Genomic DNA, 16,746 nt, shown 5'->3' with positions numbered 1-16,746 from the left:
GCTGATTTTTCTATAAAGACGTTTTCATTCTTCAGATGGTTTTAGATGTCCTAGGGCTTTTAAGTCTGTGTTCATATTACTGTGCTTGTGCTCCCTCTAACCACTAGAAACCCAACCCACTCTTTCCCACCCTACTGAAACAAGATTCATTTTAAAAACATGTAACTTCCAGATACTATCTAAATTTCATTCAGTTATTTCCAGGCAAAGAGATATCATAAAGCTTACTAGTATTTAAATGTCTCACTGGAGATCTTAGAGTGATTTTGTTACTTGTTCTAACTGTGCTATAGCTCAAGCTCGAAATATATTCTAGTATTACATATGCAGTATACAAATCACCAGCACATATGAATCTCAGATGAATTCTTGGTTTAATTACACCTGTGTATAATTAACACATTAGATACAATAATTTCTCTAATGCCTAGCAATGCCTTAGTGTGATCTCTTACCAGTCTCCCACTGGTGCAAAATGCTGTGTCCGACCTCGAGAGGAATCTCCTGTCAGTGGATCCACCCCAGGATCAGGGCCTCAGTTACACAACATCTTAATTTTCATGTATATGCTTTTCAGGTGGCACTCACAGACAGCATTTATGTATCAACAGCAAATTGTTGCCATAAAACCATATGCAGAGGTAGGGGGACTCGGAGTAATTCCTGAAATTATTCTTAAATGCATTTTGAATTGACTTTCCTGTTGATTTCACAGCATGTTTATGCAGCAGTAAAATCTCTGGTATATATTTATAGCATTGCCAATAAAATGGTTTTTTAAAGCATTTTGGATCATCATCAGTTCAGTCTATGCTAACATTTTAAATGGAGCTGTTTCCAACAAACTGATTTCAGTATGAACATGGTAACATGCTTTATATGTTAGTATGCATACACCGAATAAAACTCAGAGCCTTATATGAGCAAGTTTCATGTGAAGCCATCACAGTATATACTTTTTAAACCCCTATGAATTTGTATTTCTTCTTCCTACATGTGATTTGCCTTTATATCAAAGGCCTGATTTTCATACTAAGTATTTACAAGTCCAATGGGAAACAACAGATGTTGTGATCATTTCAGAGTTACATCCTGAATACCTACCTTTCTCTGAGGTCAGGGGGGAAGAGAATGATGAATTTGGTATAGGTGATGTCTGTGCATCTCACATTTTGAAAGAGAACATTATTCCTGTCCTACTGGCAAAATCCAAGCAATCTTGGCTTATGATATGTATTCTGAAGAGATCTGAGGGTCTGATGTGAACATTCACCTTTATCTTCTATTTCACTGTAAGAGATGACCTCATTTTTCCAGTCAAATCCCTTATTTAACCTCCATTTATTCTAAAACTTCCATCTAGGGGAATCTGTGTGGCGCTATCATCCAGCCAGCTTTGGTGTAAATGAAAGATAACTCCCATCCTATTTTCTAGTTGGGAAAGTGCCTCCAAAGTTTGTTGGGAGTTTTTTAGGTCATTTCTAGTGCTTTTTTCCCCAGTGGCATGCTCCTATGAACATAGTCGACAATGCATATGCTTAGAAAAAAGCAGTTATTTTGCTCCAGGAGAGCAGAGTATGGGATGAGGAGATCACTCATGCTACCTAGCAGGTTAGGTGAAGCCCACTGCACCAGCTAGCAGGGGTGAGGCATCCTGCAAACACTGCATGGAAACCTAAACATATGCATCTCCCTAAGATGAACCAATGACAAGCTCATACCTAAGCCACAAGTAGTAGAAAACATTGTGAGAAGTAAAAATGTGTAGAAGAAATTACTGTATTTTAAATTGTGATTAGCTATACAGAGAAGAAATTAAAAATTACAAATCAATCTGACCCTCTTTTACCTATTTTCATTGTTAGGAAGAGGAGGAGGAACTAAGTTAAGACTTAGAGAACTAGTAGCTAAACTTCTACGAGTTCAGGGCAGCTTAGAGTTCTCTGGAGACCCACTGCTAAAGGCAAAACTGCAGAACTTTATCTACACAGAGGAAGGAGAGGAAGTGAAAGACTAACCTGGTTGAATAATAAGATCTTCAATGACCTGAAATAAAGTAGAAAGGCAGTCAAATTACTAAATTATTAATAAATATATGGACTACATATGGACAAAACCAGAAAGATACAGTCCCAAAGTGTTAGAAAACTGGATTTAAAAGATAGCAAGGATGTTGGAAAGATGCATAGTGAGAAGAGCAAGGGGAAAAAAATGGTCTGGTTTTCCATAGAGAGGGAAATCACCTAATTATTGGTGGCACCAGTATGCTTAATGCCTTTTTTAACCTGAGTCTTAAATTTAAAAGGCAGATGCGATTTCACTACTAGCACCACTGATAAAGACCTGAGAGCTTAGGCTAGGAAAATGAAGAAATAGACTGGAAAATACTTACCTAAGTTAAAGATTTTTTGATAGAGTGACCCTGATGAAACTCCTTTAGGGTTCAAGCAATGTTAGAGCTGCTACAGGTTATCCCTAGGAATCAACATTGGGAATGAGTCAGGTTCCAGAAAACTAAAATAGGATTGCATCTCTCTCAAAGGGTGGAAGGAAGCTGCTCTACAAACTGGTTAGCTGAATTTTTCAGTAAGAACAAAAATATTCAACAGGTAATCCAACCACTTGGAAGAATCTAGAAAGTAATGGTATGAGAAGTAACAGCATGGGTTTGTCAGTAACAAATAATACCAGATCAATCTAGTCTACTTCTATCAAATGGTAACAGGCTTTGTGGATAGGGCAGAAAGAGTGAGGATCACAGGATTTCAGATGTGCTCTTAACTGAAAAAAGAATATGGCCTAGACAAGTATATAGAATGAGCGCAAAATTATTTGGGAGTAATTAGCACTTCTAAGCTGAAAGGATACATTGAATGGGATTTCACTGAGATCTGTCTTGGATCCAGAACTATTCACTACTTTCATCAACATCTTTGATGACTGAACAGAGTACACTTATATTTGGAGACTGTATCTACAGGAAGAAGCTCCAACTATGCTGGAGTACAGCATTACAATTCAGAAGGATCTTGGCAGACTGGAGAAGCTGAAATGCCACTGAATAGGGAGAAACAGAAGGTTTTATGTATACAAAGCAATAATCGACTGCACAAGAACATGGAAGGATAAAAAAGCAGTTCTTCAGAAAAGAAATTATGGATTACGAGCAGTATTACGGTAGCTTGCATTATGCTGATGCTGGGATGCATAAATAGGAGAATCACAAATGAATATCATAACAAAAAATAATTTTGATCTTTCCGGCTGTTATTATTTTATCTGAAATAGTCTGCTCAGTTTTTAGGTCTGCACTCCAGCAGAGTTGAGAAGCAACTCAAAAATACTGAAAGGAGAGAGACAAAAATGGCAACTACAAGGGAAGGCAGAAGGGACAGGAGTTCTCTGGCCTAAATAGAAGATAGAGGGCAGTCAGAGTTGTTCACCTACATCAAGAGGAAAGGGAGAACCTGCTTTCCGTGTGTACCAGTTAGGCCAGCTATTAGCAAGCTTCCTGCTTGCCAAACTAGCTAAGTAAGGACTGAACACCACTTGGAGAGACAGTGGAATTTCCATCTCTGCAGGTATCTAGCCATCTTCCTGCAGTACAGTAGCAACAGCTGATCTGAGGCTGAGGTAAGACAAGGACCTAGACAGCCTCTCAAAATCCCTTGCAGCACTGTTTTCTTCCTCTGCTATGACTGCAAATAAGACAGGGATTATCCTTTGTTCCCTGATTTCAGATTTTGCTCTGAAGGCTAGTTCAAGTAACTGGCGATGACGAGTTGTCAGGAGTGGCTGTGAATCTGTAGCCCTTCCCATCCTCTTGCAGCAAGCATACTAAATGGCCTAGTGTGCAGTAACCTGGCAGTACACTCAGACACATTAGGTCCCATGTGCTCCAGAAAGCACTTTCCAGTTGAGCTCACTGTCTCAATACTGAATAATAATTTGATATTATAACAATCTGCAAACAGCCCTCAGAAAAGCAGGCGTAATTCAGGAGGGTAGTGACATTCCAGAACAATAAGTCAGTGCAGTTAAGTTATTCTGGATGTGCTGGGATAGCTCACAACACGTTTTGCACAGTAGTATTATTCATTCACAAATTGTGATAAACCAATTATATTAACTAAGCAGCAGAACCACATCTCCCAGGGAAAAAAAAAAGTAATAGCACAATATAATCACCACAATTCTTCAGATTTCCCTACTTGTGTTTTCTTTCTGCATGTCCTGCAGATTCGATTTGTGTTTGCTTTGCTTTTGGTTAAAGGAAGAGAAACTGGCATCCTGGTTCTGCCCTCATTTAAATATAAATAAAATCTGATATCCTCCACTGAAAGTAAAGATATCACATACTAGTATACAACAGACCACAATAAGCAGAATCAGATACCTGATGTATTTATATTTTAAGAAAATAGCATAACTCTCTCACAGTATCAGACAAGTGCTGCTTACCCTTTTAATATTGTGATCATTTATGACAAGGAATTTTTGAATACACAGGTATGTTGCTTACACCTGCATGAATTATTACTATCTATAGGATAATAAAAGTTTATATTAGCAAGATAATTATTACTGGATGCATCCTGTTCTGTGATTTCTGCTTTCTAAGGAAGGTTAGTAACATACTGATCTTGTATATGGCTTATTCTTTCCCTTACCTTTGTAACCTCCCTATTCAAGGGTATTCAAGTGACACATTTGTTTCTGAAATGGATATAAAAGAAACAAAGCCAAAAATTCCCAGGTGACTGTATTAAATATCCACTGCTTAAAAGAGGTGTTATCTGGGGGACAACATAAGTGATGTCATGCATCAAAAGGTTCCCCATGTGATGATGTAAATTTTTATTACATGAAAAGTCTTGTATAAATAACAGGGGGAAAAAAAAAAAAGTCAAGGTATTTTTTTAGTAAGACAAAATTAGTACACTTAAAGAGTTTATTTCTGAAAACATTTACATGCAAATGCAGTCATCCTGTGATGCATCTGCTAATTCCAAAGTCAGATAATTGTTTTAACTTTACATTAAAAATATGAAAATATAATATAAACATGTCAAAACATTTGGCAACAATGTTTAATACAAAGGACACCTAAATAATGTGTTTTGGAATCAGAGGCTCACTTTTAAACACCTGTGTGTTCCTTTGCAATAGTTAATACTTTCTGATGAGAAATTTCAGAATGCACAGCAGGTTCTCTTCTTACTTTCATTTAGATCCACGACATTTAAGTCATACAATAAACAGGAATTCTGTAAGACAAACAAAAGCAAACAATTAAGATAACTAGAACACAGTTAAAAAGCTTTAAATTTCACATATATTAAAACATAAAAGATTTCAGGGAAGTCACTGGGTCAAACATCTCTCCTAACCCTGAAGGTGACAGATGATAGAAACTGTCTTTTGAGGAGACACTGCAGATAACATGAACTGATCCTGTAAATCTTTACTCACCTGAATGGTTCTAGATGGACAGGTTCTTCTGTTGACTACACCAATTTTCACTAATTTGCAGTTAAGTACCCTAATCTTTGACGTTTTTGAGCATGAGGTGTAAATATCCAGTTGAAAAGAATAGCAAAATACAGAAAATCAGTACCCATTAAAAAAGGCACAGGCTATTAATTGCTTTAAAGGATGTTAACTTGCTGTGTGAAATTCACTAACATTCTGTTTCCTTGCTTCTATTTAATAACAAGGAATACCCCCAAATGGAAGCAACTCAGACTTTACCAAGATAAACTCTCAAAATAGCACCCCACCCTTGTAAAAAATTGATGTACTGATTGCAAAAGCAGATTAAAAAGAAAATAAAAAAAAAATCAGCACAGGCAGGACATTTGCTTTCAGCACTAAACTCAACCGGATAATTTGTGCGGACCAGAAGGACACAATCAAACACAGAACAATCAAAGCCAGTTGTGCAATACAGTACGTGTTGCAATCTTGTACTCTAGTACTATGAACACTGAACCCTGAACTTGGGCACAGAGGCATAGGGAATATTGTCACATGCCTAGGAAAAAACAAAGAGTCCTAACTTCTCTACTTTGCCATTCTTCTCCCTGCATCTTGGCAGGTTTACCAAGTATTTAATGGTAAACAGAGAAGTAAGTGCAACCACTGGATTCACCACATTCCTCTCTCAACCCAAACCCAACAGCCATAAACAACCATTTCTGACAATAAAGAGAAGCTTCCAGAGAGGACAGCTATCTAAGCTGGGATGCATGAATTTCAAGGCACAGGGGAAAAAGGAAGAGTGGGGGAAAAAAACGGCATCATGTAGTACAATTCTAATCATGATTCAGAATTGAAAACTTAGACCTAGAATGCCACAGGGTAGCTGAACATTGACTATATTCAGAACAGCTCACCTAAAATTACTCATCTGAATCAGAACAAGGGGGATACAAAAGGTTTCTCCATCTTACAATAAGCCTCATGCCTTTGGCTGAGAATATTTAATGCTACCTAAAATTCTGGAAAAGCATCATGAAATTTGTTGCCTTTATCCTTCTGTAGCCGTAGCTTTAGCTCTTCCAGCGTGCTGTCTACCCTGTGTTAGGGCCATCCCCATGAAGAGAGTGGCTGAGCCTGTTCCTCTCTGGGGCTGCAGGGACCCATGGAGGCTGCCACACTGTGCCCTGCTTGGGGGAGAAAATTAAATACCTGGGAAGGAGTGGGAAGGGCTAGATAGAGGCAGGAGCAAAGAGTAGGAAAGGTATTGCAGTGTGTAATCCTCATGATGGACACTGAAGCTGTCACCAGTAAAATTATTAACACTTATTATTCTGACTCTAGGGCACTGGAAGACTGTGGCTTAGTGATTTTAGGAATTATGTTGTTAGTCACATATACATCATGTATGAAGAAATATAGCATGTGAACATGCTTTTTTTGTTGGAGTGACAAATACCAACAGACATAACATTTTTATTACCCTTCTGAGTTCACACAAATTCCAACACACAGCTTCATAACTTCTGCTTTATTTTTTTTACACAGTTGTGTGAGGTGCCTGAGTACAGGCATTAGCCATTCTGATTTGTGCTAGGTGGAGACAGCATTCCATAGTCTTCAATAAAGTATGAAGAACTTGCTAAAAGAGGGAACAAGGCAGACTGAAAAGGACACAAGCATAACCCTGTCATCTCAAGAAACAAGACACCACTCTGGTTCAGATACAAGATTCTGGGGAAGGGGTGAAGCTTGGGAAAACAGTGGTATGATAAGAAATTTATAATCACTCTGTTGAGACCAGGAAATAACACTAAGCATTGAATATTGTGGACATAAACTAAGTAGGTTTTGTTTCACAAATGCTTTTTCTTCAGAAGAAAAAAATCCAGTTTAAGTAGTAAACAGTTCTAGAAAAATCCCTGTTTGAACAATTTCAGGATTCAGGCTTCGCTTACTTAACTTTAGAGGAAACAGGCAATTTGAACATGTAGCAGGTTATACCTAATTTCATGTTTCAGTTAAAGGGGAGAAACTTGCATGTTCCTTAAACACTGAAGATGCACGTTTGCAAAAAGTTGATTACTTCATAGTACTTATGGGTGGTAAGCTGTTCATGTATTGTTAGCAAGGATCCTCAGTGCTGTAACTGATTAAGAATGGTGAAATATATTTGCCAATGAGATGGCTCATATACTCTGCAAAATCATTATCTGATAGCAGTTAATCAATGAATTAGCCAGGACAGAAAGACAAGAACCACTGTTCCACAAATTAAGAAGTAACAGTTTGTTTTAAAACTATTTAAAAGTTGAGGACTTTAAGAATCACTTCTGTTTGATAAGACTACTCCATACATGATCTTCATCAAGCAAATAAGGGCTTGGCTTCATTTAAGCAAACGTGCTATACACACATTTAAAAAGTGTGCATTCATAACCCATATAGATGGGTTGAGTCCCATGAGTCCTTGCATGAAGCACTGAAACAAAGATCAAGCAATTCCACATAATGCTCAACTTCAGCCAAGCATTGGGAGAGGTGGGGCACCCTCCTCTCCTGAAATTACAGCAGGGAGGTATGCAAATCTCTCCCACCTGTGAGAACAAGGCAGGCAGCATTCCTTCTTCAAGGTTCCATGAACACTAACCCTTCCAGCTCACATTTCAGCTCAGCCTGTTGTAACTCACTCCTCAACAAGCTAGTCAAAAACAGAAGAAAACTGAAAAGGTGAGAAGAACCAAAGTGGTACCAAGAAGCTTGAGTTTCCACTTTGACATCTTGGGCAAAGTGGGTTTTGAAAATACCAACACAGACACAGATACCGTTCTACCCTGCAGTGATTTTAGTCAGTCATTGAAACTTCCTGCTATCAAATACTAGTTTTTCCTGTTCAATAGCACAGCAGAGACTTCTCACCTAACAGGCAGGCATCTGGTTCAAGCCAGTTTTAGGCTTCCTGCTGTTCCCCCTCCCTAGCTCTAAGCAGAGTTTGTACCACTGTTGTCCAATAGATACCTAACTTCTAGACACAGGAATTATCATGAGATGGCTGAGATCCCAAATGTTTTTGGCAATTTTTTTCCTTTAATCAGGGAAAGAAAGCTAAGCTGGTATGGAAAGGGAAATGTCATAGAAAATAAGGAAAACTCTTTAATAGGCTTCTAATGAGGTAAGTTTAGAAATCTTCATTAAGATCAGCTGCCTATTCCTTGCTAAAATCTGCTCAGATTTGCAGTGCCATACCAAGGTGCATTCACCTATACTAGCACCAGTTATTGGTATTTCTATACTGGTTTTGTTAATTTGGAGGTGGGGTTTGCAAGAATGACAAGATTTTACTCTGTCCATTTCTATGTCTCCAATCAAAGTCAGATCTGGAGTGCTTGCTGGAAAATTAAGCTTTAGAGAAACAGAAGGGACTGTAACTAAAGTTATTATTATTTATAGCATCTTTAAATTCTGAGGATTATTATTCTCTCTAGTGACAAAATGATCATACATCACCACCACAATAATTTTCTTGCTATTTAACAGTGATAATTGGCAAAGACTGGCTAAGCATGGCACAGAACTTCATGCAACCAAGTATCTGAAGGAGGCCTGTACGGATGCTGGGGAGGGACTCTTCATTAGAGACTGTAGTGATAGGACAAGGGGTAACGGGTTAAAACTTCAACAGGGGAAGTTTAGATTGGATATAAGGAGGAAATTATTTCCTGTTAGGGTGGTGAGGCACTGGAATAGGTTGCCCAGTGAGGTTGCGAATGCTCCATCTCTGGCAGTGTTCAAGGCCAGGTTGGACGAGGCCTTGGGTGATATGGTTTAGTGTAAGGTGTCCCTCCCACGGCAGGGGGGTTGGAACTAGATGATCTTAAGGTCCTTTCCAACCCTAATTATTCTATGATTCTATGATTCTAAGTTCACATAACTATTGTGCCTGAACTGCCAGTAGAGAGAGCTGATACTGAGTCCTGCCATTTTCTTGATGTGTATTTTCCCTGTATTCTGTAATTCAAAGTACTTGTTCAAAATCCAGGACTCTCCTCTCGCAACAGGAATAGGTAGGACAGAGCACAAGCAGTATCAAACAAGAGGTATGGATGTATTAGTAGGTAAAGTAATCTTTAGGGTTACAGAGACAGGAGCAGGAGAGGAATCGGGGTCAGGCACAGCAGGATCTAACTGCTGCAGACCACCTTCCTCAAGAAATGGGGATGAAGTCCTAGCTCCCAACGCCTACTATTCCAAAATGCCTAAACCATCTAACCCAATGGCAAAGTGTGGGTATCTATCTCCCTCTTCTGTTACTACCGTATAGACTGTAACAATGTTGTACTGCAACTAGTTATTTCACAAACTTGAGAAGACAGTTTTGCTGTTACTCTAAGGTTCATCTATGTAAGGATTAATATAGTTGCACCTCAAAACCCCTATTTAAAAGAGAAATCTCAGCTTCAAAGTCAAGATCTTGCAGAAAGCAACAAATGCCAGAAGTAAGTCAAGTGTGTAACATTCTTTGGTCTCCTGGAGTTTATTTAACTTTAATCATATGAAACCATACAGGCTGAGAAATGGAGTCCTCTATAATCAATTTTAGAGACTGGTGATATAGTGAGAGAAAGGCACCTCCAAAACAAAATTTTATCCTAAAAACATGGATCTCTTTCCATTGGATAGAGATGATTCTAGATAACTTGACCAGTCATGTAAATTTCGGTTGGCTATATTTACATGCGGAGATGCAACCCCTATACTCATACATTGTGATTAAGTTTTGATCTACACTACCTAATTATATAATACTGTTTCCAGAAGAATATCTGGCTCGTTCAATGTCCAAAACAGACCATTTTTTTTTTAATTAAATGAGATAGTGTAGTTAAATTATGCCCTATGTTGCACCAGTACTTCATTCGCTTTGCTTTAATCTCTGCACCTTGGTTCCCATGTGTGCAATGCTGAACATCCTACCTAATGTTACTAAGAAGATGAAGCTAAAAATCTAAAATACAGCATGATGAGCTTTATGAAAAACCTCATGAAGAAATTAATATACTGTGGTCAGTGTAAGATAAATAAAGGGCAAATAAAGCATGGGGCTCCATGCATAACTGAGGATAATAAACACTAAATGTGCACTGCTGGAGACACAGGAATCTTTTGGACAAACTAATAATTCCATGAACCTTGGCAATAATGAAATCTGATTTCCTATGGATTTCGGTCTGGTCTTGCAGTGAATTAAATTTGATATCTGTCATGCAAACTCCAGCTGGAATGGCTGGTTGAAGCAATTTTCAGTCTTCCTCTGTAATACCGTATGAGCTAATGCTGGTGAATTTCCTTCGGCAGACTACCCTGCTTCCCCTGCACTCAGCACCTTCTTTTCAAGGAACTCCTTGGGAGCTTAATTATCTTTTAGTTTGACCCGTCAAATCTGTTTAAAATCAGCTAGCAAGTTCCAAAGGTGCTTTAGGAGCAAATGAATGGGGTACATAGTGTAATCTCAAAAATCTTGTTGCCATAGGAAAGGAAGGCAGTGAGATGAAGGGAGAACAGAACTGAGGCCTGCTACTTCTGAATGTTCATCTCAAATGACATCCATCTGTTAAACATTAAATGTTACTCTCAAAAGCACAGGGCAAGGTCTTAAATGGATTTCGACTGTTCTCGCTCAGCAGATCCATGTTTATATAATAGTGTAGTAAAATAATAGTCACTCTTCGGAGGTAGGCAGAACGTAAGTTTTGGTTTGTTTCATAGCAGTCTTCAGAAAAGGACAAAAAGTTCTGTTTTTCCCCCTTTTTGATCACAGTTTCCCTCCTTCTGCTCCTAGTTTAGAAAAATACCAACCACCACACCCACAAAGACAAAAATACAAAGGCTTGTCATAGTTTTTTAAAAAGCTAGCTGAGAAGAGTACTACTCATCAGCCATGGAACCAGACAACACAAAGTGCAAATACTAACTGCATTCTGGGTGGTATTTTGGGGGATTTTGGTCAGTTTTTTGAGGACTGACTCACAAGAACAAATAGCTCACTGGCAGCCAGAAGCATTGTTAAGGAGCCGCTACAGTCTATTAATGAACAGGTTTAGGCATATCTGAGACTCATTAGAATTGTGAATAAATAAAATACTGTTGTTATTTGTCAACATGTCTAAGCAAGCCTCTGGAGTAAGCAGTGTCATTAACATTCATTTCCAGTGCAGCATTTCGAACACAATCAAATCACTTATTATGAACTGATTGGTTTGAAATTCTAAAAATTATGTCATGACTCCTTAGCTGTTACCAATGTAAAGCTGTCAAATAACATCTGATTGTTTTAATGAGACTACCCATGTAAATTAGAGTGGTAGGATTGAGACCCCGCATATAATGGCTGAGATTATAAACATCTGAAAGGTCAAGCAGCGCTTTAGTTACCTGAATCACTGGTGTACAAAGTCTTCTCTCTTCCTTAAGCCCACCACAAAAGAAGATAGGAAAATGCAGCACACAATAATGACAATAGAAGCTTGACCTTTTTCTTCTTTTTTTAATGTCTGACCCATTTTAATGTGTTTTTTCCCAATCCTCCATTGAACCACTACTTGTTCTACATATCATGAGAGTCAAGAAGCTCTTTATTTCTGTATGAGCCCTGTAACTCCAGAAATTGATGCTTCCCATCTACAGGAGGGTTTTCCGTAGATTTAGTCAATGAAGAAATGTCCATAATAGATGGTGAATAAGAGAGTATATAACAAAATCCTAGATTTTCTCAGCTTCATACAGCCTACTGCAATGCATCTGAAAATGCTATACTGCCTGCCAGCCTGCCCTGCCTGTCTATCTTAATTCTGAATGACCTCCACATACTTCCCAATAGCATGGCCATAAGACTTCTATATGGAGTTCCTTAAAGTGAGTTTCCTGTGTGGTACTTCCACTGAAGTATCTCATCAGTCTGGGACAGGTGGTCCTATTGCAGAATTAAGGGAGGACCGATATCCTGCTGCCTCAGACATAGGTGTCTTGGGCCAAAATGCTGTGCAAAGCTGTATCTCCTTTTTACAATCAGCAGTACACATTTTACCACTACAGAATGGTTGCATGACTGAAGTGATCTCAGACTGGCATCTCTCATGTCAATTTTCACAGCTACTAGTTACACTTCCTCCTGCATTTTCCCTTCTCCAAAATGCCATCAGTTAAAGGAGGTTAAAATTCAAGTACTACATTCAGATTTCACAGTTTTGTGAACAAGCAAATTATTTTGTCGAACCTGAAAAACATGATGAAACTGCGTGGTAGGTTAATTTTTTTTACTGTGAAGTCCTTCTCTATCAGGCCAGTGGAAAAACCAACTGGGCTACCGGAGTTTTTGTTTAAATCACCAAATGCATTTCACTGAAAATGGCAAATTATATGCCAAAGTAATGGTATGTGATGCCCCATCGGGGATTACAAACATTTCTGGATGAGGTGAAATGTTACTACTTACAAATTTAAAAATTCTCATTGACATATTTTCCATAAAATGGGTCAGGCACATACATGCAAGCAGAGTATACACCTGTATTCTCAAGCAGTTCTAATTAAAGCCAAGCAGTGGTATAACATTTTCAACGTGGTCTGAATTCGTTTGCATGTCCACAATACAAACCTCATGAATTTTCATGAAGATGAGTAGGAATACTAAATTTCCACTTAAAGTAAAATAAGTGCAGGGAATCTTACTGTGAGAAATATCCAAACATGATTTCTGCATGCTGCAGAGAATTCTCTCAGATCTTACCAAACACACTGTGCAGGAATGCTCATTTCACCCATATTTGTCTTTGCAGCAGTTATGATAATAGCCATTGTTTTGTAGTATTCGTGTTTCATACTAACAAATATATTCTCTGTTTACAGTAGACAATGTCTTTTTCATTTACAAGAAAATCAGAGTTAACTTATTTGAGACTTTTTGCCAGCTATTCAAGGGACCTGCCATTATCCTCCTGGTCTAAATGATATTTGACTGTTGAGCTGCTGAGCTTCATTTTCATGCTAAAGAAATCAGAGGCCTTTTTTGTTAACGTTTTTCCTCCCCCAAAATAAACAACTACAGTTTATGTTATTGAATAATATGACAGGACCTTGATTTAGAAGCAGTCCAACCCCAAGGTATTATTCTGACCATCCCCTATGGCTAATCAAAACACTGCAACTTGTGACTTTGTCAGTAATTTTGCTCATTTATCTTTATTATGATTTCAAGAGTATTTGGAATGGAAGGTTAGTTTCGTATAACTAATATTGGTGATGAATGGCAATGATAATGCATTGCATGAAGAACATCCATTAATGTCTAAAATAATATTTTACTGTCTAAAAATAAATTGCAATGCAAAACATTTCCAGTGCTAATGAACAATAATTCAGACCTACAAAAGTATTGCAACTCTGAGGAGTAAGGACCTTTAAGACAACACACTCAAGGTAGTTAGGCATGCTGATTCTGACAGCTACAATATTGATTCTACCACTAATTAACTCAAATTTTCAGGTCCCAATAATTTCAAAAGCACTAGCGTAAATCATCCAAACAAACAGCTATGAACTTCACATAAAACATTTGATTGCTGAGCATGCAAGTTCTGCTCATTCCATCAGCATGCATCATCTTTACAGTGTGAATATTCTGCAGAAACCTAGAGGAAAAAGGAATCTTCCTGGCACAGAAGTGGAACTACTCTACAGCTGTTAACCTCTCCCTTGAAGAAAAGTGTGGAAAAGAAAGCCACAAATGCAACTTTCATGAAATTTCACCTTTCCTCTGAACTTTATTTCACCTATTTCCCTAGTCTGTTACTCTCCCGTAATTCTTCTCCTGAACATTTCTCCTTTGCATGTCTATACCTAGCAAATCCCCCCAAAAGATTAACTCCATAATGCAAAACCAGCACTGGCTGTGCTTTGCTAGCCTGTCAAGAAAAATCTTCCATTTTCTTTCTACTCAGAATAGAAGCCTACCTTTTCCAGTATGTACTTAGTTAAGACTGAGAATGCTTCCTCAATGTTCACATTATCTTTAGCACTGGTTTCAAAAAAGGGTATTCCATGTTCCCAAGCAAGCTGAAAAACAAATGTAGGCAATGGGATGAACAGTCTTTAGGAAAACAAAACACTTCCTAATACTAATAGCAAGAGATATAGAGGAGTTCTGACAGCTTCTAAGACGCTATATAAACACTGATTAAGTATATGTCAGCTCAGTAAAGTACTCTATATTCATCCTCAGTTTATAAATTTTGGGTAAGTCTTAAAACACTCTTCTTAAATTTCTCAACTTTCAAACCAGCTTTTTAAACATATCTTTTACCTGTAAGTAAGAAGAATAAACTCTAGTGGATCTGTTCTCAATGTTTTGATTTCTTTGGAAAATGAACTGTCTCCTAGACAATTATTTGGACGAAACTGACGGAGTATGTGCAGAAAAGTATATATAAAAATGTGACAAAAACTGTAGAAAAAGATGTGTGATGAAATATGAAAAAGAGATGCTCCTTTTTACCAGAGGGAGAGAATCACAGAGATAATAGCAAGCAAAACCAGATACAAATGCAAAAATAGGGGAAGAGAAAAAATACTTGGAAGAAAAGGTCAGCACAGACTTTACATGGCTTCATTTTATTTAATTTACTCGTTCTCTCATTTCCAGTGTATTTCCCTTACAGATAGCTTAGAGATATGTTGGCATGAGGGAAAAAACCAAATCAAACAAAGAAAACTGCAAAACCCACAACAAAATTCATAGCTTTTTAAGGTCCTAAACCTTTTCTAATTTATACAGTTAAATACATGGAGAAAAAAAAGTTGCATCACTGGCCAAGGGAGGGGGGCAAGGTGGGCATACTATCTGCCAGAAAAAACATAGTGGGAGAGTCTATTTATTCCCTTTGCAATGGATCTCTTGTTGGTATACATCTGGAGAAGATGATCCCAGGCAAAGAAAATACTGCTTATAATGTATAAAAAAATCCTATAATTACTCACTGTTTAATGATTTATTTGGCAGGCTCTCCATTAAGATAAAAAGTCTAATGTTGGCAGTTATGTTTGCTTTCAATGAACTCTAGAAGTAAGAAATCAATGCTTTACAAAAATTCCAAAATGAGGCATGAAGGTACAAGAATTTTAGTCAAAATAGAATAACGATTATATTAGTAGAAAAAATAGTAAGCAAAATGGCTTCTTTTCCAAAACGCTATGAGAAAATGTAATTTTCAAAATAAAGATGAGGCACTGGAGATGCCCAGAGAAGCCCCATTCCTGTAAGTGTTCAAGGCCAGGTTGGACAGGGCTTTGAGCAACCTGGTCTAGTGTGAGGTGCTCCTGTCTACAGTAGGGCGGTTTGAACCAGATGATCTTTAAGGTCTTCCAACCCAAACACCCTATGATTCTGGACTGTTTGTTAAGACAGTTTCATAAGGGATTCTGAAACTTGAGCTGGCTGCTAATACAGTTTTCAGTACTGCAGCAACTTGTTACAAAAAGTTAGTATCATTTGACTATTGGCAAGTGTAAATGCAAAATGATGCATAATGGTTCATAATGAAAAATACAGACAATAAAAAATACTGAGTTAATAAACTGGAGAAGACTGGTTTGCAGCTTACAAAGTACACAGAATCTACTACTACATATAGCTTTTGTCTTTCTTGTGACATGTAACAGATTCCTAGAGGCTACCTATGTACAAATTTTGATCAACACAAACCATTTTAATCACAGAATCAGAAATAATTTGGAAAAATAACACCCTTCTTGAAATAGGAGAGCCAAAGCTGGACAAAATATTCCATATGGCCTTGCCAGCACTAGAGGGGTAATAATCTTCCCAGATCTAACATCCATTACCCTTCTAATGTAGCCCAGCATACTTTTAAGCAATGAGAGAACACTTTCAACTTATATTCAAGATTGGTCTCCACCTTAACCCACAAATCCTTTGCAGTAGGGCAGTGATTCATGCCTGGGATTACTCCATCCCAGGTGTAAATCTTTGTCTTTCTTATTGAATTTCATGTTTCTGTTGGCCCGGTTCTCATGTTTACCAAGGTCCCACAGAATTGGTGTTCTCCCATTCGTATGTCATACCCCTTAACCTCATGTCATGTGCAAATCTCCTTGTATCATCAGCCAGATCACTGATGAAGATGTTGAACGATGTCAGCCGCACTACACACCCCTGATGTATTCTGCTCATGACTACCTACCAACCAGACACAC

At 37.9% G+C, this 16,746-nt stretch overlaps 1 protein-coding gene across 3 annotated transcripts in view; it reads right to left on the bottom strand.

Annotated features, from left to right (window-relative positions):
* Window positions 1–4,842: 4,842 nt before the first annotated feature.
* Window positions 4,843–16,746, bottom strand: part of LOC134171340 (ras-related protein Rab-10-like) — a 31,578-nt gene continuing 19,674 nt past the window's right edge. For 2 of the 3 annotated variants that reach the window (XM_062633495.1, XM_062633494.1), the window contains 2 exons: window positions 14,488–14,589; window positions 4,843–5,267 (listed from right to left, as the gene is read on the bottom strand). In XM_062633495.1, the coding sequence (XP_062489479.1) occupies window positions 5,193–5,267; window positions 14,488–14,589 (177 nt within the window). In that variant the 3' untranslated portion in view covers window positions 4,843–5,192. The remainder of the gene's footprint in view (window positions 5,268–14,487; window positions 14,590–16,746) is intronic. The other variant, XM_062633496.1, reaches the window with a different exon arrangement.

Source organism: Pezoporus occidentalis, unplaced genomic scaffold, assembly GCF_034315485.1.
Source record: "Pezoporus occidentalis ecotype Australia unplaced genomic scaffold, CSIRO_AGI_Poc_V1 ctg4, whole genome shotgun sequence".
Taxonomy (NCBI): Eukaryota; Metazoa; Chordata; class Aves; order Psittaciformes; family Psittacidae; genus Pezoporus; species Pezoporus occidentalis.
The sequence above is the reverse complement of the archived record's forward strand: the minus strand, read 5'-3'. Positions and strand labels throughout refer to the sequence as shown.